The 22373-nt window shown below is 39.7% G+C and overlaps 1 protein-coding gene across 1 annotated transcript in view; it reads right to left on the bottom strand.

The window, feature by feature from the left end:
• KIF26B (kinesin family member 26B) overlaps positions 1 to 22373 on the bottom strand; it is a 267259-nt gene that overhangs the window by 181161 nt on the left and 63725 nt on the right. The window contains exon 3 of the mRNA XM_072331269.1: positions 3400 to 3933. Coding sequence (XP_072187370.1) covers positions 3400 to 3933 — 534 coding nt within the window. The remainder of the gene's footprint in view (positions 1 to 3399; positions 3934 to 22373) is intronic.

Genomic DNA, 22373 nt, shown 5'->3' with positions numbered 1-22373 from the left:
TACTCAAATCCTTACATATACATCTTTTACTGTACCAAATTCAAGTTTCACAACCTTAAGGTCAGAAGCGGGAGGTTCTCACCATACACTCACATCAACAGCCATGTTGTCTGTTCCCCATCCCTCCCTTCCGAAGCCCACGCTGTTCCTGAGGCTGTTGGAGTTTCCTAGATCTGTTTATTCTCTTACCTTCCTGTCACTCAGATCTACAAATCATGCTGTTACTGATTTTATATTGAATTTTCATAATCTTCTTAAAATCTAAAACTTTAAAAGATGAAGTTTCAGTAAGATAACCAAAGGTGCCCCGTGGACCAAGGAAATTTAACATTCTGCAGTTCAAACCACAAAGCAGTTAGTGCTACACTTCACAGGTTTAGGGGCATAGCAACACAGGAGAACTATGCAGCTCATTCAGGCTAAAAGAGGAAGTTATAACAGAAAAGTTATGCATTCAATTTAGAAATCAGTCAGTATAAATATATGTAGCAGCAGTCATTTCATCAAGGTACTTATGGCTCCTGCAACTGCACCCCGAAGTCAATAGTTTCTCATACTTTAAAAGCATTATACAATAACTGGTAAGCAAGGGACATGTACTTAACACTGTGATTTCACATCAGAAGTTGCAAAAATAATTACAGGTAAAACCTCAACAATTTCAACAATTTTCTCTCAGCAGGGAAGAACTGAAATCACTTTGAGATACAAAGAGATCAACAGAAGCCTTTACAAGTGTTAGAACACAGCCTGATCCCTGTGGTATGTATCCAAATGCTATCCTTTGGTGACTCAAACAGCACAATTTCCAGACTCTATTCATTGTACTGAATTTTGGTTCATATTTTCGGACACACATTCAACAGAAATGGGTTACAGTTACCCTCACAAAGTAATCATTTCAGCATTCCAGTGTTAATAGGAGGTTCATAATGGGTCATATATCTTAAGATTAATCAGTTCCCTTTCCCTGCATGTGGTTACCTGTTTCATAGCAGGACTACTTGCCAGCAAAGTTTCTTTCAACTCCTTAGAGAAAACCGCATCAGCTGTTCATTTGTCAGTCAGGGCTAGGGAGGATCACAAGTTTTTGGAAGTAGATCTTTAGGTCTAGTCAAAGTGTAGCTAAATGTGGAGTTACATAAAGCAAGACTGGTCAGGACTGACGGGGTCATTTGGAGTAATCCCCAGGTAGGGTCAACTTTGCCTAAATAATTGTGAGCAGATAATTTCCTGACTTGTTCTAAGGAGGTACCAACAGTTAGTTCCCAACATGCCTCCAAGAAATTTTTTCCAGTGTTGAACTGTCTGTATCATGACAGAGACTCTTTTACATCTGACAACAATCTCCAGTTAGACAGTATTACTTCTATTTTTCAAGTTGTAAACATATGCTAAATTACTAAATTGACTAATGTATATTTGCACTTGTTTTACTCCTGATAGCAACTATTTTTTCTGCAGAACTGATTGAATAGTGGGTATCATTTAAGACTTACGCTATACTATTGCAGCATCTGAGCCCCACAATATCACAACACTTATTTATTTCAGCAGAATTGAAACAAAAGCTGTAATTCATTCACCCCAACAAAGTAATAATTCAAGGCAGTCTGGAGAAGATCCTAAGAAATAAACAACATCCTAGAAATTACAATAATAAGAATATTTTTTTTAGTGTCTAAAATTGTAATGAATCAGTTCTGAGGCACAAATTGCCTCTTCCAGACTAATGTGTTTCACTTTTTGGTGATAATTCAGAAAGAAAATAAGGTCATGTTTCAGGGTACTCAACCATTTCTGTCAAGTTATCTGGACTGTCTAACAGAAACTAATTTACAGTGGGAGGTGCCTACAAACAGGCGCCATTAAGTCTACAGCAATGAGACTGAGTTCACTCTGGACATCAATTAGGCAAAATTATAATGCAGAATGGAGAGCACTGTACTTCTGCGTGAGGTGCAAGGCTTTCTATCCCAATAGATTCTTTTCATTATTTTCTATTCTTCTAAACTAATACGCAGTGAAGTTTATTTAATCACTATTCATAAGGAAAGAAAAAGTGAATATGTATATATTTACAAATAACTACTGTTTCTCTCTTTTTATTTTAATTCACCTTTAAATAAATAAAATCAGAGTTATAATTAAGATAGGATAACAGATTCATCCTCACAGCTCTCTCCTCCAGCAGGATTTTGTAACCGCAACAGTAAAAAAATATATATAATAATAAACACACACATATATATATTTGTCATATATAGAAGAGTGAACTGAAGTGTTCTGAAAAAATATATAGCACATAAAATTGGTTTCTTAAGAGCAGAAAAAAATAAATCAAAGCTTGCATCTCCTTCCTACCTCAAGTTACAAAGAGATCACTTGTTAAAGTTATTTATTAATATAAATATAATTAACTTGATTAATTTCCAGTCTGATACAGATACTACATAACCAAACACCTATATCCTTGCAATGTGTTTATGGTGAAGAACTATCACTATAATTCCTTGACCGGACAATTAAATGTGACACTCAAGTAAAGTGAGAACTTTAGTATTTGAAGGTTTTAATCTTACAAAGATTATAAAATTTACCATCAACCAACTGTCCATCACAAACTAGCATTGCTGGGGTAGTGGGGTTTTTGGTTGTTTTTGTTGTTTGGTTTGGTTGGTATAGAGGAAGGTGTTGAGGCTGTTACCAGACTGCAGCTACTATCCTTTCTATTTCAAGTTTAGCTAAAGGAGAGGAAAATGCTAGGGAACACTCTTTGTGCCAGTTAGAGCCAAACAGTATTGGTCCAGAAAGTTCTGAGTATTAGATTCTTCCTTAATGAGTATTCTTAAAGACAAAATAAACTACCTAGGAATCATAGAATCACAAGGTTGGAAGGGACCTACAGGATCATCTAGTTCAACTGTCCTCCATTTACCATACAGAAAACCACTAAACCATATCTCCTAGCTCCTTATCCAGACACCTCTTGAACACCGCCAGGGATGGAGACTCCACCACTTTCCTGGACAGCCATTCCAGTGCCTGACCACTCTCTGAGAGAAAAAGTTCCTTCTTATGTCTAGTCTAAACCTCATCTGATACAACTGTCCATTTCCTCGGGTCCTTAACATTATCAGAAGATAAACAAAAGGCATTTTCAGAGAAGATGAGTTAAATTATCATGAATGCAACTAGACTTAATAATTTTTATTAGGAAAATTAGTTATTTGGTTTTCTTAATGCACGTTCTTCTTTTATTTATTTTTTTCTTAGATCAAACTTACGTAGTGACCTGTCCAAATATGATTCAGGTTCACTACAGAATAGAACCACAAAAAAGAAAAAGAAAAGAAAAGAAAAAAATAAGAAAAAGCTCTGTTATTTAAAACTACTTACTTGGTAGGGATATAGAGTAACGCCATTCGTTCTTGACAAAGACCAAGTGCCATCGAGGTACTGATGAGCTTGGATAGCCACAGAATTGAGAACATTACCATTGCTGGGGCTGGTGGCCATTTGAAAGCTGACCTTGGCTTGGTGTCCAGGAGAGCCATTTTTCTTCTCCACCCCATTAACAATTCCTAGACTGTTGGGTTTTCCACTGTGTTTGTTGGGAACGAAGCCTGTATAATTAGATGTAGCATAAGGAGCAGGCACGTACGCCCAGTCCCTGGGCTGCAAGCTGCCCACGTGCCGGGAACCCACTAGCGAGGGGATATTAGAGAGGGGTGGGGGGGATCCTGGAGAGACATCGTAATGTTCTGAGTTGGCAGCCTGCTCTAAGGACAGCACCATTTGAATGGCCTCTTGCTTCAACTGGTTCAAGTGTGTGGCACAAACGTCACATCTGTTGTCCTTCTCATTCCATGCCTTCCGAATAGTATTGGGAACTTGGAGTTTGTCATGAATCACTGAAGAGAAGCCTGGGTCCTAAAAAACAGAGAAGGGAGGGGAAACAGATGAGAAATATTTAACTACAGTCAGTGCAGTGAAACATTATTACTGCTGATTGTGCATTTCAAAAGCCAATTTCTGAGATCAACTTAGCAAGCAAACAGAAGTCATTAGATACAGTCAATGTATGCCAGTAACAGGTTAAACAAAATAAGACACTAGCTTGTGTTGAAAAGAAATACATTTTACTTTTAATGGTAAATTATAAAGATTATAATTCCACTGCAAATTTCACTACATGGCAGGGAAAACGAATTGACTTGCTTCACACCACTGCACCTAATTTCTAACTTGGATGAAATCTACTCTTAGTAACACAGGTAAGATCAAGAGCAACTCCAGTGAAATCATCAAGGTTCACTATCATTTCATCATTTGTAATGAACAATTTCCTCCTTGGAAAATGTATTTTGGGGGCAAAATCATGTGATTGGATTCCCTCTTGCCTCATATCCTTAACTAATGAACAGCATTTTAAATATGCCACTCTAACCTGACTACAGCCATTGCTGGCTCAAATTGCACAGCGCTTCAGTAAATCATGGAGCCAAACTGCATTCATAGCATGGCTTTTCACCAAACTTGGTTATTTCTTACAGTATCTTGCAGTCTTACAAATGCAGAGCATTTATGTACATATTAAACAGAGCAAACAGCAGCTATGTAATGGAAACTAATATTTTTAATGTACTAGTCTGAAGTTATCTCTTACACACAAAAAAGCAGGAGTTCTAGATCAGCAATTTCACTCAATTAAGTGCTTTTGCAGGCCAGGCTTCCCATCCTTAAGTTCTAGGGACACAAAGACAGATTTTATTCTAACTATGAAAAAGATTTACAGGCAGTAGTATCAGAGTCGGTTTTTCTTTTTTTGCTTTGAAGCTTTATCAGATTTGGTAGCAAACTGAAATCAAACTGAAAGATTAAAAAAATAAATAAATCACAAATAGAGACCACTTTTGTCAAGCAATTGGATGAGCTCCATGTCATCAAAGGAAAAAAAAGAAAAAAAAAAACTAGTAGAGGAAGAGAATTCAGCAATAGAAGGTCATATTCATTATGATCCATCTTTATTATATACTCAAGTATCTTATTTTCACTGTTTAACTACCGTGAACAGCCCCTCAGCATGCAGTGATTAATTGATTCATAAATCATGGTGCCTCTTTATGCACAGCAGAAAAAGAGCAGTTTTAGCCCCAGATGCCCAAGAGAGTCATATAAGCTGATGGGAAACAACAGGAGGCTGAGATCTGATCAAGTCTCAAAGTGGATGTTACTGTTCCACGTACAAAGAGGGTCAGAGCATCACTGTGTATCAGAAAGGCAGGAACTGAATTCTGCATCAACTTCCCCCTTAACCTTCAGAAAAAAGAAGACTGGTGGAGATCAGGTGGGAGAAAGCAGGAAGGAAAAAATGTCAAATCTTATTTTCTATCCAAGACTATAACTAGGTCAACAGATCACATCAAATATCACATCATTGCCACCCATGGTGCCAGGTACGCAGGGAGAGGCTTCTCTACTTTTCCCATAATACACCAGACAAAGCTATCCATACATGTGAAGTGAGGTATAAATCTTATTTCCAGGCTGCTCAATGTCAGTCCAAGAAAAATCTTTGCCAGCTCTTACTTCATCTCACTAATGCCACAGAGCTGGTTCTGTTCTTTAAAAATCAACTTCCCTTAGGCAACTGGCCTTGAACCCAGGTAATTATATACAACATTCAGATCCCACAGCAGTTTAACATGGAAATTCCTAGATACTATGATAAATATTCCAAGGAAATAAAGCCTTCTCTAAAGTAAGCAAATGTCAGTATGATATAAACATTCAAGTAGCACACCAGTTCTAAGGAGTGCTGGACAGCAGTGAATTCAGCTTCATCCCATTGTTAAAACAAACATCAGATCATTCTTTGATACAACAATAAACAGGGAGAGAGAGGAAGGAATACAGTTCCTCCTTGGGAGTAGAAAGGAGGAAAACAGACACCACCTGAATTGATCATTCGCATAATTGGCTCTACTAATCAGACTCTACTAGATGGATTGCTCAAAACTGGATCCAAATATGGAACCTGAAACCATGAAACCTCATCAGCAGCAAATAAATTTGGAGAAACCTAGGTTCCAGAAACATGTTAGTCATATTTTGTTGTCAAATATAGAGTCCCAAAGAAAGTTTACTTTGTTTTCCTGCACTAGTGTATGGGAGATTGGTAATCACAGCCTGAACCTCTGATTAATCAGCTGAAGCAAGTATGGGGTCAGCTGTGGGAGCACAGGTGGGAGTGATGTAGCTGTGCTCCTGGAAGGGGTGGAGCTTGACTCCATCCCCTCTGAGACCTCATTTAAGGGCTGACTCCCACTGAAGCAGTATCTTTTGGAGATTGCTCACCAGTGAGGACTGCCCCAGCTTCTTCAGCCAAGGCACCACCACTGGTGAGTTTTCCTTTACTTATACTTTCTGTACATTTGCTACCATCTGTATATTAATAACCAATACAACTAGACAGCTCTAATATAATTTCACAGAAGAATTAGCCAACAGATTTGCAACACATATTGGAGAAAAGATTGAGACTGGATGGTCACAACCTCCTTGTTTGAATAGCAGGAAAACACAGCTACATGACATTCATGTTTTAGTCTTTCATCTGCACACATTTCCCCACAGAATACTTATTTCAAAAAATAGCATCTTATTCCAGAGGCATATATGACATAGTGATGGGCAGACCCTATTGGGTAAGCTGCACTAAGCAGCAGGAGTTAGAAAGCTCACAACCAAAGCTTGTGAGGTCTCAAACTCCATAAACTCTCATGACAGCCTCAGATTTCACAAGCATATCTACTGACACTGGAAATACCATTTATATTTTGGCACTTGTTTCCAGTCTTGACAGAACAAAGTACAGTGACACTGAACACTGAAACAGGACTATAAAGTCACAGAGTTTGATTTGAGTTCAGGGCAAAGGTTCATGGTGATCTCTCCACTTGCTATAATGGTTCACCCATCTTTAGTATAAACAGCATTACTATAAACTCCCATTCCTAGAATAAACAGATGAAACCATGTAAGAGGTCTGAAAGTTTTAGATCAGTCGCAACATGAACTGCAGCACAAATGCGCAAGGCAAGCAATGAACTAAACTGAGCACACTTTAAGTACTGTGTTCAGTTTTTGGCCCCTCACTACAAGACTTTGAGGCCCTGGAGCATTGTCCAAAGAAGGACAACAAAGCTGGTGAGGAGTCCTATAAGAAGCAGCTGAGGGAAAGAGGAGCCTTAAGAATAGGAGGCTCAAAGGGGACCTTATTGCTCTCTACAACTACCCGAAAGGGGTCTGTGGCAAGGTGGGGGGGCCAGCCTCTTCACCCATGTAAGTAGTGACAGAACAAGAGGGAATGGCTTCACACTGTGACAAGAAAGTTCATGTTGTATATTAAGAAAAAATTCTTCTCTGAAAGAGTGGTCAGGCCCTGATACAGACTGCCCAGGGAGCTGGTTGAGTCACCGTCTTTGGGGGTGCTCAAGAAAAATCTAGATGTGATAATAACAGACATGCTTTGTGGGAAAATTTTGGTCATAAGTGGATGGTTGGATTAGGTGACCTTGGAGGTCTTTTCCAACCTTAGTGATTCTATGATGCTGAAGGTGACAGTTTCCTAGACTGCATCATTATCAGCAACAAGAAGCTGTGTCACTACTACAGGCTGAAGTCAAAATAGCAGTACATGGAGTAGTGACATATGAGATCACTAAAGAAAAAGCTCAAGACACAGGCCTCAGCCATAAAGTGATATGCCTTGTCTTCTGAAATAGCATCGATACTTCCGGATTTGCTGGAACCCTGAACAAACCATCAACTCTGACCACCATATCATGACTCTACCCGTGCTGAAGGCTCAAATATCCGAGATCAGGCCAGAGAAGACTTCTCTCTTACAACACTATAACACCAAGCTCCATTCTAGTCTTAAGATTGTGGAGCATACTGCCAATTTTGACTAGACTTTCCTACCGCAGCCACCATATAGTCTGGATTTGGCACTTTTTTTTACTTCCATCTAGTTGACATTTTCCCAGCAACAATATCATTGCAGGAGCTGCAGAACAGTGGGTCTCCTCTGTGGGTGCAGATTTTTACAAGTACCACATGCAGGCTTTCGTTCATCACTGGTGAAAATGCACAGCTAGTGGCCATGACTATGTGGAAATGTTTTGTAGCTCAGGATTATCAGACGGTGTTACTGAGCACTTTGTATCTTTTGAGGTTCCCAAGTAGGAGGCACTACTTGTGGAGCAACCTACATACATGCAACATAAATGAGAAGAGATTAATAAGTAAATACTTTCTATGCAAACTAGCTGTTTCAGAAAGTAAGCCAACAGTAATACAGTTTCATGCCAAATCTTAGAAGAGTATTTTGCTCAGTCAAACATAGGCTACACAAGTTACCCACTACTTGAGAGAAAAGTCAACTTTACAACGAATCTCAAGACCTTCCTACCAAATTTAATTTTCAGCACCACTATTATTCACTGCTTTCCAGGGAAAAACAAAACAGCCAACACTAGCTAGATCACAGAGGTCAGCTTTTGCTTAGAGATGCTCACAAAAAACTCATGGATTTCTTTCACACCTGAGAGAGTCCAGGCATCAATGACTGCTGGTATATAATACACCTCACAAAGTAAGGGGAGAAGCAGAGGGAAAGCAACAAACTTCTGCCCTAGAAGAGGTGGGTTTCCAGACACACCATAAGCACCAGAAGGCTGTTCTGACACTCAGTGAGACCTGGACAAGTTAGGGAGCTGGGTGGAAAGGAACTTTGAGTCATCATCTGGTCTTGAGAGTGAACATTCTAATATAATAAAAAACTCTGTATTTACAATTTTCCTTTCCAGAGGCATTTGGGCTGTTTTCCAAGTGATCTGCACCTTAATTTAAGCATATTCTTCCTCTCATCATCCAGTCTACATTTCAGATTTGCTGCTTTCAGCATCCCGTAACTCTAACAGTTGAAAAACTGTTCTTCATGGTTATAACAGCACCACTTCTGTTAAAGAAAAAGCTTGTTCAAATAAGCTGAAGTCAGTGGGACTTTTCCTCAAGTAAGCATGACATGGTAGACACCTTCACCATGCAAGTCCACAACCCTCACCATCATAAGAGATTTACCTTACTCCTATAATCTGTCATATTCACATAAACTATCCATTACCACCATGTCAGCTGAGCAAATGAAACTATTTCAAGATATTTGCTAGAAATGGAGACCATTTCTCTCTTATCCTTCTGAAACATTCTCTTTTTCCAGCAGGAACATCCCCCTGTAAGCATTGTTACTGCACTGAAAAGTTGTAAGTAGCTCAAAAGGACACAAAGTTCATAAGGAACATGTAAGGGAATAAGAAAGACCTTTTACATTAGCTTGTTTTCAAAAAGCCCTTGCAAAGAGAGCTGCAGTAAAACCACCAGTGTTACTATATCCTGCATCTGTAGCCATTACCATTTATGTCCCTCAAGCTTGAGGAACTGCTTTTTCCTGCTGATTTGAGCCTTCACCTTCACAAAAGCCACAAGACTGCTTCCCATTCTACAACTAGTCTCTCTAGAATATTCTTGCATCCCACAGGTCTAAGTTTTTTCAGAGAGGTGAGGAAGGAAAATTATAATCCTGCCTGGTGTAGTTCTCACATTACTGTTTTTCACCTAGTTTTTCATGAGCTAGCATATAATACTGACTTTAATTTATCATTTGTCATTATAAACCGGCCACTCTGCAGCCAGAAAAGAAAAGAAAACAGAAAATAAAAAGTACTCTTATGGTTTAGGTTCTTTGTTTTATTATCTGAAAGAGACAGAATATCTGAGCAAGATTCACCCCACAAACTTGCTGCAGCAGGAAGCAGTAGAGAGTAAACACTGAGAAAACAGAAGGATTAAAAATGGGGAGGAAGGACAGAAAAAGGGAAAAAACAAATTGTTTTCCAACTGCCCAATGAATCGGCTTATGGCTCTGATGATGGATCAGCACTGACAGTCTTACAGCTGTACACATCTGGTTCACAGGTGTTTGTGTTAGCATTTTATAGCTAGACAGCAGCCAGATTTTTAATTGCGTTGGGAAGAAGAAATAGAATAGCAGCAGGAAATTCTAAATATACACTCAATGGTGGAGATCCAAGCCTTGCCCGATGAGCTCTGCTATACAGATGCCCGGAGCTCTGCAGCCCAGGCTGAATCTGTGGCCTATACAAAAGGTGTTGTGGAAAGACACTGCTACAGGTATATGGCAGACAAACTCAGCCCTTGCTGTAGGGGCAGAGTTTTTCAGCTGCTCCTTTGTGCACAAAGAAGAGAAATAAAAAAAATAGTGCTCTCCAGATGTACCATAAAAAACAGTAGCTCCATCTTCTCCTTCCTATCTGGTACCTTCCAGCCTGAATGGTGAAGGATTGCATTTGCTTTCTTAAACATCAGAGCACACTGTGAGCTTGCATTCAATTGATTATTCACCCTGATCTATTACTTTCCTGCATCATTGCCACAAGTACTCCTTGCATCATTCATCAAAACTAAATGCATCACAGATGCATTTTTGCTCAAGTTTTCAGCCACCTCACAGAACTCACTTGCTATAGTTGCCTCTTCACTAAACTAGGGGCTGGCTGCAAATTTGACCAATTACTGTTAGAATTAGATGATTTAGACACTCTTAAAAACTTAGGAACTATTAGTGTTATCAACTAGGTATTTAGACACTTTCATCACCAGAAAGGCAAATGTAAACATACTTTCTTTTCTCATTTTCCCCCCAAAAACCTTCAGAGTGCCATTCACAAAGGCACTGTCTTTTATGTCATCCCAGACCCACTCCTTCGTACCTATCTGGGTCAATCATAAAACATAACTGACCTATATGGGTCAGATCTGTTAAAATACTACAATAATCTCTGATTTTCTTTGGCTTTTTCATACTTTCCCATTATTCCAAGTTTTGATGATCATCAAGCGGATAGCTTGTACCTCCAACCAGGCTACAGTAGCAGCTACTCTTATAAAACACCTCCATATTTTCAAAACTTAGCTAGCTTTTCCTGCGAGAAAAGCTTTACAGTTCTTCAAGGAACTCCAGTACCAAGTGGCTACTGACATTGTAACCAGTTAGTTCTGAAACAGCTCTCATACCTGAAGAATGCTAACTAAACATCGCAAGTCTGAAGGTCAGGACAGCGTTCATGACACCTATGTCCCTACTCTATTCCTGATTTATAATTGGATTTGCAGCAAGCTGAAATCTCTTGTAAATGCTATTCAAACAAGAATCATGTCCTTTTTATTTTAAATAAACAATCATTAGACAGCTTTTCCATTCTCAGAGGAGATATTCAGTATATAGTTTTATCAAATCTTTCTTCAGATTCAGCACATGTATAGCTGACATTCATCAGAAAACCAAAAGATTTCTGTCCTATTCTGCTTACTTTTGTATTGTGTTCTTCTAAAACTATCCCTGCATGCTCTTTTATGTACTGTTTTCTTCTTAGTGTGGAGAGAAAAGTATCTTCAAACTGAAGGCAAATTAACTGAAATCACTGTTTTGATGAAAAAAATAGACAGAGATTACTGTCAATTTTTATAATAGGTATAAAGATTCACCTTTGCATGCCTCATGCTCTTTTTTCCACTTTTTTTTATCCTGAAAGCTGAATAATTTTTATCTGCATTTACCTGCATATCATCTTGGATATGCTCTCCTGAAGCAACACTCACTTAGGATCATAATGTCTTTTATACTGCTATCAGATTCCTATCCTTTGCAGCATGGCTGGTGAGGAGTGGGGAAGGCCAAAGGTATGAAACAATTGGAATCAATACATCACAAGCTTTATTACAACTCTTAATATGGTCAGTTAAAACCTGAGGTGTTTCTATATGCAAAGTTTCGCTGCTGTTGAACAAAGCCATTGGAAATTCACATTTTCAATTAACTTGGCTTTCTTTCACGTCCTTGAATGTAAAAACACCAAACAACCCAAGTAATACTCATCTTAGCAAAATCTCAAGTAAAAGCCTGCCAAATTTATTCAGATCAGATGGAGTTCATCTGTGTGCCATCTAGGAAGAGATTTTTCTTCCTAACCTCTGGGAAAGTACATCACAAAGAAAACTGTCAATTCATAGCAATAATGAAGTTTCTCCCACACAAGCTCACAGAGATGCATGAAAATCTGAAATAAATCTGTTTCTCCACTGTTTTCAGTTTGCATATGATAGTTGACATTAAAAACATAAATTTGGAAAGAGGAACAAGTCTCCCTTGTGAAATGATTCTCAAATCGTTGCATACATGGAGCATTCCAAGCTGCACACAAATCTGTTCTTATCACTCAGCAGCAGCCATATCTCACACAAGTCTTGACTGGGGATTTCCAACAGCTTTTTTTATCCTAACTGAACTAAAGAACATGAATCTCAGCAACTGCAGAGGTGCTACGTGCCTTCCTTAGGAGATATTTTCTCCACATGACTAGACAAAGATCAAGCAAGCAGGCAGTGTGAAAACTGGAGGGCTAGGTAAGACTGTGGAGAACATTCCCAAGATCATTATGCAATCTAAGATGCGATACCTACTTGAAACTGATAGTAAGAAAGAGGGAAGGGGAAAGCAAAGGAACGATCTACAAAAGGAAGCATTTTTTTCCAGCTGATTTCTAATACAAACAATCTGAAGGGCTAACTGACAGGGTCAGCAAAGATCTAGAATTGCTGACTAAGAAGGAAGATCACATCTGCCAGTGTGTTGTACCCTACAATGCTATCCCAAATGGTTTTATGCTGTATTTCAATTGGAAAGAAGTTGCATAAGAGCATCCCACAATCAGCTCTAAGGTTTGACAGCACCTGTTTGAAACATCCTCTTTGACACATACCAGGCCTGCAGCAGGCTGCTGCCTTACATAGTAGCCACATACCAGGTGCTGACAGCAACTTGCTCCACAGGCAGCTAGTGTCCCCTGCTGTCTAGCCATGTCAGCTCTCACAGTCCCACTTCCATCTGTTAAATATTTTTCCCTGCCATAATATTTGGCCAGTTACCATTTTCAACCTCCTTCTCACTCCAAGTTCTCCACCCATAAAAGAGCTTCCCTGCTTGGTCTTGCACCTTAGGATTTTTCAGCCTCCCACTGTGTCCAACATCACACTACATTTCAGTGACAGCATCTTGGAAATCTCAGAGAGGAGCACGCCACCATCCTACTTCTTTCTTTCAAGTAAAACATTATCTATATTCCTTCCTCTGGCTGCACAGCCTCTTGCAGTCCTGCTCCAGGCTTCCTAGGGCTATTAGAGGTACAGAGGCCCCAGACCAAGCAAACATCTTCCACTGTTGTCACTTAAGTCTGCCAATCTGTTTCATCCTGTGATTTACTAATCCCACATTCAGGCTAATCAATTCCATGCCGATGCACTGGATGTGCATTACCATTATTACTAGCATTTGGTTTTGTTTTTGTTAGTAATGTGAACTGAGCAAAGAAAAATCCCAGTGCAAGACTTTGAAATTCTATTTTAACAGTCAGGGTGGGTTATACTTGCACATGAAAGCTTCTCACCTTTGATATAAAATCAGAGAATAACCAGAAATAGCTTTGTATTTAAAGCCGCTTCCATTAACACAATTATATTAAGAGCTAGTTAATGATCTAATTATCAAATTGTCTAATTATACTTTTGCTTAATTCCTTTTGTGAGCATGGAGTAACTTGTAATTATTGCCTGTGATCCCTGGAACCTCTTAAATGAGATGTAACGTATCAAAGACATTGTTCTTTAGAAGTGAAATTCGGCACTTCCCTAGGATTTTATCACTCCCAATGGCTCCAGTGAGATGCAAGAGACTCCTATACAGTACACATTTCTCATGTACAGTATTTCAGATATATTTATACCATTTTTATAACTGTAGGAAAATATTACAAACACATAAAAACAAACTAAAAATCAGGGAAAAAAAAAAAAAAAACACCACAGAAGTTAAAATCTATCATAAAGGATGCTGAATGATCACAACTCCATGCACAGTAACCCTAGGGCATTATGGCATTCCTGAAAGAACATTTATTCCACTTAGTATACAGGGCAGGAAGTAAAAGCACAGCTCAGCTTTTCAGCTGGGAATAATTTCAGGAGGAAAGCTGTTTGCAGGTTTCCACTCCAGTTGCAATATCAACTTCTGTTTTGTTAGCACAGTATATGTATTTGGGCATGCAAGGGGGAAAGAGAAGAAAAAACAAGAACATAGAAAAAAGAAGTCTGCCAACTCTCTCCATGGGCAAATAACTACACTGTCATGACTGTTTCACATACAATATGAGAATGGGACATCTTAGCATCAGGCAAACTCTGTTCTCCAACCATGGGTATTTATATTATTTTAAGTATGCCAGCATAGCTCAACTGGTAGAATGAGTGCTATGGCATGCCCTCAACACAGCCTTTTTCTCTGAAGCCTGCTGCAAACATGCCTGTTACATTTCACTAAATTGTGTGCGTATGTGCATGTAACTTTCTATGCAAACTATACACTAATTTGTATGCTTTGGCATATGCTTCAGTTCTAATTCAGCAGACTGCATCTGCTACAGTGGAGCTGGGAGAAGAGGTTGCACAGGATTTGACAGTTTGTGCCAAGGGTAGGTGACAGGGACACATTGAGGGGCTAATGAGTGCAGGAAGATTCATGGAGCAGACAAGAAGCTGTGGTCGGGATGGAATCTGTTGGGCTGCTGAGTGTGGCTATATGTGAGAAGAGCTCCAATGCCACTCACTGTGGCTTTTAAAGATGCCAAAGAACCTGCCTGTGGTTGCTTCCTCCCAGGGTGATCCAGAAGGCACTTGCCACAGCAGCACTGAGCCAAACATCCAGCTGTCCCCATGCAAGAAGGGACTGGAGTGGTTCCAGATAAGCCACTTGGCTGCCAGGCAACTCATGCCATGGGTACAGCAGAAACCTTTGCGGACCTGTAGCCTGACTGAAAAAGCAACCATGAGGATGGAGCTGACAAGGACAAGAAGGCATCATATGAATTACAAAACCTTTGCTAGCTATTGGTAACTTGCCAAGCCACCTTCCACAGATAAATCATATAACTGTAGAATAGCTTGGGTTGCAAGGGACTTCAAGGATCACCAAGCTTCAACCCCCCCCCACCGCAGACAGGGCCACCAGTCTCCATATCTAATACTAGATCAGGCTGCCCAGGGCTCCATCCAACCTCTGAACACCTTCATAAATGGTATGTCCCTTAAGTTACCAGCAATTGGCAGCTCCTTGGGACAGAGGAACGGAACTTTTATAAACAGCTTCCTCAAAGAAGTATTCCTGTAACTATTCTGAACCCAATCCATGCCGTCACTACACAGCATAAGGTGAAATAAAATTCTGTGGGCCTTGTTGAATCCTCAGGGAACACTGCTGCTTCTGACTTACAGCAAGGAGTCAGCAACACAGTCTAACATTTACTACAGCACTTCTCCGGGCTGGTACATATGCTTTAGTATATATGTTCACAGCCAGACACATGGCAATAAGGGAGAGTTGGAGTAGTTAATAACCTCATCTGTTGCTATCACCAATTTAAAAAAGCAACAACCTTAACTCAGAAGGTAGAGACAGTATCAATTCAGGACTATTACACTTGTTCAAAAGGACCCACATTGTGCTGATCCAAGCTGTTACACCCTCCAGAGCCTGTATTCCATTCTCTGCACCCTCACATAATGTCAAGATACTCCAAGGGTGGAGGATGCAACAGGGCTCAGCTGGAAAGCATTCTCATCAGGGTCTCATTGAAAGCATTCAGAGCCAAAAGAGGCCAAGCATTCCCCTTCCATCCTTGCATGCATTCATTGAGAACAGAAGCCTCAAGCCCTTGCTGTGGGACCACAGGGGACAGTTACATAATGAGCCCTTGCTGCTTAACAGCACAGTGTTGCTGGCCCCCCATGACACCGATATAAAAGTGTGGGCTAAAAACACTCTCCCACTCCCACCGCAGCTCACATTCAGTACTGAATAAGCTGACTGCTGACAAGCCCAAGAGGGGATCAGCCTCTTGACTTGTGTGGTCTGATGAAGGCTAAGATTACAAATCTTTTTTCCAAATAGTCCCCAAGTGAGACATGCAAAAGGAAGAAAGGAAGAAAAAAAAAAAAAAAAAAAATAGGAGGAGGGAGAGAGAGGGAAGGGGAAAGAAAAAACTTCCAGTAGAGCCTGGTAACACTACCCAGCCTCAAATCAACATACAATGTTCATCAGGTTACAGTGTCAACTGAAAAGCTCTCTAACCAGCAGGGAGGAGAATGGACTTCCAATCTTTATAAAGATTAAAGACACTGATCATGACTTCAGCTAATACAAGGCTCCTTGTGTACCAAGCCACCACATAATCAATAGAGAAATGGGAATGAGATCTGAAAGAATGAAGCTGCTAGCTCTAGAGGCAGACACTGTGGCACTGCTCTCGAAATGCACTGATTAAACCTATCTACCCTTTACCTTCTACCAAAGGGTACCCACCGCAATTAGCTTATCGCTTTGAGACATTCCCTTTAAATTCAGGCACCACATTCTCCTCTACTGATTCACCTCTATAGATTCAGAAATGAAACCCAATTGAAGAAAAATTTGACATACGTGCAAAACTGGATTTAGAATCAGTTGAGTAAACCAGTGCCCCCCCAAAAAGACCTTGTTAGTGGTTTCTGAAATTCTTACTAGTAAACAAATACTAAAAATCTACATATGTACAGAATTCCCCCTGCATGAAAAAAATATACTTTTTTTTTTTTTCATTCACAGACGAGATTATATCTTCTCACTATGAAGCCCCAGACCTGTGTTCAAATCCTTAAAGCCTTCCCAGTTGCTAAGGTTAGTGCACTATTCTCTCCAGAAATCAATGAGGCTATATCTCTCAAGGAGAACAGAACATGACAAAGCAGCTTTCCAGGGTTTTAAAACATGCATCCCTTCAGAAGTATCACTGATTGTCTTAGAGGCATGGCAAGATAAGACATTCTCTATTCCTTCTGCAGAAGCTGTGCTACTGAGCAGCCATCACCATGCTACTTGTGGATCCAAAGTTCAGCATACCAAAAGCAGCTGCAGACACAGAGAAGTTGTGGGTGAGGTGAAGGGGTGCTGTCAACATCCCTCCCTTTCCCACTCTCTCCCTTTCTGTCAGTCAGGGCACTCACCCTACTCATTTCTGGCCTTCCTGAAGGATCTAAATCCATGAGGCACATTCTGCCCTAGGTAGCTCTCATTGGAGTGAGTCAACTGTGAAGGCAGGTACAGGGATTATAGAGGAAGAATGCAGAACCAGAAGGATGTGAAAGAAATCACTCTCTGCATGACCAGTTGCTTTGGCATTAGCCCACCTGTCCAGTAGAAATCTGCCTTAAATGATGAGGGCACTGACCTGAGCTGGGAGCCTGAGCCTTTCTGGACATTGTCACACAATCTGTTTTATGACAAGGCTGCTTAGTGCAGTGTGCCACCAGACAGAAGGTCAAATCTCCCTTTCTTGACTCAGGTCACTACTTAATGACTTATCTTGCACAGAAAATGATCAATACAATCATAGATGGGTCCCCTAATTCAACTGGCTTAAACTGAGACATCTGAGAGTAGACTTCTACATCAGAGTGTCATCTAATGCAGTTTCTTGAAATTCACTGCAGCTACCTCTAAATTCGAGGCCTAACATTAGTCAGTTCTTTGAACCAGGACAAAGGATAGGGACTGCTCTACAACAACCCATTCGCTATTTTGTGTTTGTTTTTTTTTTCAATGAACAAACTAACATGGGAACAAGAGTCCTAAAACACCACACTGCTGAAGCTAGCAATAACACTACATGTATTCCACAAGAAGAAAAAAAATCATTTACGTTCTGGAAGCTGTAAGGACACAGACCACTTCAAAAACATACTGTGGTCCTGGTTATTATGATTAAAGTACAGGGGATTTTTGTTACCCCATACTTCAAGTGCCTGGGTGGAAAAACAGCTGCACTGCAAAAAATCTATCACTAGATTTTAATTTATTACAAGCATTTTAGTTTTCCACATATTTATGCAGTGTCTTATCAGAACAGACTCTCAAGCTCACAGACTTTATCTGAAATTATTTTACATATTTTATCAGTGATACACAAGCTTCGTGTATGGCTTTTCCAGAAGTGATGCTAGAACATGAGGATCTTTTTGTGTTATTAATGGTTACACAGTCTGCATTGAGGGCTGCGCTGATTACTATTGGGACCAGCAGGTTGGAATTGCTGGGAAGTCCTACTCCTCCCCACTCCTTTTGACCCCCATTTTAAATGCTTTTGGTTCTCTCAAATGAACTGTACATTAAAGACTGTAAGTTAACTCATTCACCCATGTCACTATTCAGAGAATGCGTTATGGCATGCTCCCAAAATTCCACCAGATACCTTTTTATTTTTAGAATCCACTTCTATAGCATTTTGTGAATTTACTATGTGAAACTTAAGAGATACAGAAAGATAAGGATTACAGAGCCATCACTTGGTAGGCAGTGCAAATATAATTGTAATAAACTCAGGATATGTCCACATATACATTCAGAGTTTGTATGACTTCTATATACATATGTGTATATGTATATAGAATGTGCCCCCGGTGGCGCAGTGGTATAAAGTGCTGCTTGCGGCACCAAAGGGCCCGGGTTCGAATCCCCCCTGTGGAGCAGGAGGTAGAAGTGCCGCTTCGCTACACAGGGGGCTCGAAACCTGGGAGGTGGACTAGATGATCTCTAAGGTCCCTTCCAACTCGCACGATACTATGATACTATGATACATACATTGTATACACTACTGCATATTAAGGTCATTTTATTTCTGTTGACATCTTACAGAATAAATGCAAATCTCTGATATCCCACCCTATCTCCAGCACCTGTATTCCCAGCTAGGCTTTATATGCAATTGCTTTCACATTTACTTTTAGCAACAAATGTCAGATGTGCAAGGTGGGCCAAGCGCTCCAACACCACATTAAGCCCTGAAATGTCTCTGTCCTGAACCACTGTATCTAGTTTCTTCATATCAATGTTAACATTTTAAAAATTGACAGAGATCTCTTTGCTACTTAAATAACATATATAGTCAGCTCCCAAATGACAACGTGAAAATAAATCTAAAGGGTTTGAATTCAGTATAAGTTACTCCCTTAATCACATTTAGAACTGCGTTTAACACCAAGAATTTATAGTTCAGTGAATAAAGAATAACTGCCTCCTTCTTGACAAATAAGACTCAGAGAATACAGAGAGTGCACTCCTTGCCCAAGCTCCTCATTCTGACTGAGGCAAGGAGAGATTGTTGAACTTGAGGGAGGGAATCAAAGCAACAGAATCACAGAAGGGCTAAGGCTGAAACCTCTGGAAGTCATCTGATCCCACTCAAGCAGGGCCACCCAGAAAAAGCAACCCAGAACCATGGCCAAGTGACCTTGAATTTCTCTATGGAAGGAGACTCCACAACCTCTCCAGAAAGCCTGTGCCACTGATCAGTCATTCTTACAGTGAAAAAGTGCTTAGTGATGCTTAGATGGAACCTCCTAACACATTTTTTTCATTTCTTTTGGAGCATTCTAGCTTCCTTGTTGGCAACAGTACTCAGCAGAACATATGTAGCAAACTGAGCAAGGGGCCAAATACTGAGTTAAAACCATTACTTAGAAGACAAGATTCCATTTTTAGGCATACTCACTAGGCTGGCACCTGGGAAATGAATGTGAAGACTCATCACAGCAATGAAAAGTCATTCTCCCTTCTCTGGAAGGAGGAAATCCCCTAGCTTCCATTTACAGTAACAGTGCAGAAATCACAGTATGTGTACAAATTGGTCACAGAACAGATATTAGCGCATCTAACATGAAACGTTACAGCAGGTTTCAAAGAAGGTACTAAAAATGAGGTAACTGATGCAGTGCAGCTCTTAGGTAAATACTCTACACAGGTGGAAAATGGCTATCACTGTTGAGAGATCCCGCTAGACTTCAGACAGTACCCTAAGTCTTTAGGTTATGTCTTGATTCAACACATGAAAATGCCTTTCAGGTCCCAAACTAGAAAGTAATTCCTGTGTTGCATTTTATTTGGAGCTTCTTAGGACATTATTCATTAGATTAATCCAGAAGCAAGTTACCTAGACCAGTAGGTGCAATCAAAAAGGAATTTTATGGTAAATCAAGGAGTCTTCAGTCAGGTGGCTCCTCGTGTAGCCATACAGGACTGCAAAGGATTTCCACAGGTAGGGACATATATGTAATGGCTTAATGTACACTAACCTGCAGAAATTAGGTGCCAAGACAACATTTGTAAGTGGTGTCACAGCAGTCAAGAGTGTGGAAAGTCCCACACAATGGAAATAGTTGTCATACATACCACGAAGCTGTGGAAAGGCTCTGCCAACACACATACTGCAGACCCATTGCACAACCAAGGAGTTCTCCAACTTGGGCCACCAAGGACATCTCACTGACCCTTTATCCCTGTACAAAATTCAGTTTTCAAAAAGATGTATTCTATTTCATTCTCCCAGTTCTGCTGTCAGAGACTACAGAGGTATTATGTGAGCAAACATGAAGGGGTTTTGGGCTCTCCACCCTATTTTCACCATGGACTCTTTCCTGGTCACTCTGAACTCCCCAGAGTATCCAGCTACTTAAGTCTTTTCAGAAGTCAAAATAATGCTTCGACATGTAAGTGGCAGAGAAAAAGACAACTATGCAGTTTAAAAAAAACTGTAGATTATTCTCACATTGGTTTGGCGAGACAGGGAACAAAGCACATTAGCAAACACAGATATTATGCAACTTACCCCATGGAATATCTTTTCTTGATTATGTTTATTAGAGAGCTCCTATCCAAAACCCCAAGTTACCCTAATTTGAAACACATTAGTCTTTTCCAATACAAAATACTAACGAAAAGTAACTAAACCTTGCAAGAGCCAGAAACTTTTTCCCCCTTAGCCTCTAACTACAAACAACTTACTTTGGTGTCTGGCAATGAGAGCATGTCTTTTAGTCTTTAAAGTACTCTATATCTTTGTAACAGCTCAGGGCTAGTTCTGCTCACTATAATTCAGTTAGGACCAAATTCTAAAAAGACTACATCTCTTGCCATTTTTCCCCACACAAAGTCCCCCAGTTTTTCCTTACTTTTCTATATCCAAGGAGTACTCATAAATATGCAACAATACTTCTTTTCTTTCCAATCCTTCATCAGTTCAATAAACCATTCATAAAACATATTATTGCTTGATATATGGCACTTCAAGCTTTTATCAGTGAACGCAACACACAACAGTCACCGTGAAGGAAATGCTAGAGGATGGTGAAAATGAACTTCCCCTTTCTCACATGTGCAGACAAAGAAGAAAGTCATGTTGTAATTTCACAATAGAGAAGTTTACATTAAGAAAATAGGGGTTTATTTTATTTTATTTCCCCCTTATCCAGAAGGAAATAGAAAAAGTAAGCTCCTGGGGGCTCTCTTTTTTTCACGAGGACCTCCTTATACAATCAACCTTTGATCAGATACCTGAATAAATTAATATCATCTAATTAGTACATTACTTCCTCAGTGTCTGCTTCTTCAAAAATTACAAACCCAATAAAATAAATTCATAGACTAACAAGACTATCATGCAAGTTGTTCTCTCTCATGTTACTATACAGATCTTCACTACATTTGGCAAATGACCAAAGCCCAGTCACCAGGAATCAAAAATAGAGACCAATATAAACACCAGTCAAAACTTCCAGATCAAATATTCTGAAACAAGTGTATCTCATTTAAAAGTTTGTAAGTTTGCAAAAAATTTTTGTGAGGAAAATCTTTTTTTCCCCCCCCTCCAAGATTCTCTCAATGAACTGATAACCATTCCTTTAAATCCAGAGAAAGGTTTATGTTGTCTTGTAAGACTGGCCAGAAAAAAAAAAAAAAAAAAAAAAAAATACAGTGAGGGGAGAAAAGGAACAAACAAAAAGAGTACAAAAGGAACTGATGTAGGAAGTTGAAATAAATGGAATAGAAAATGAAAACAGCCAACAAGGTGAAACTTTTATTTGCTAAGGAAAGGTCTGTTCATTACATAGAAAGTTCAGAGTAGGAACTATCAGTCTTCCTGACCTGTGATAAAATCATTTTAAGAGATCCCAAAATGACAATACAGTTTTATTACTGCTACTAGAAGACAAATACCTGGAACTCGTTTCAACTAGTGGTAGCAGATCGTTTGCATTCAAAGAATCTATGAGAATAAAACCTTTATAGTGCAGAAGACTACACACAT

Source organism: Excalfactoria chinensis, chromosome 3 (genome assembly GCF_039878825.1).
Source record: "Excalfactoria chinensis isolate bCotChi1 chromosome 3, bCotChi1.hap2, whole genome shotgun sequence".
Classification (NCBI taxonomy): domain Eukaryota; kingdom Metazoa; phylum Chordata; class Aves; order Galliformes; family Phasianidae; genus Excalfactoria; species Excalfactoria chinensis.
This window is presented reverse-complemented; position numbering and strand designations above follow the sequence as displayed.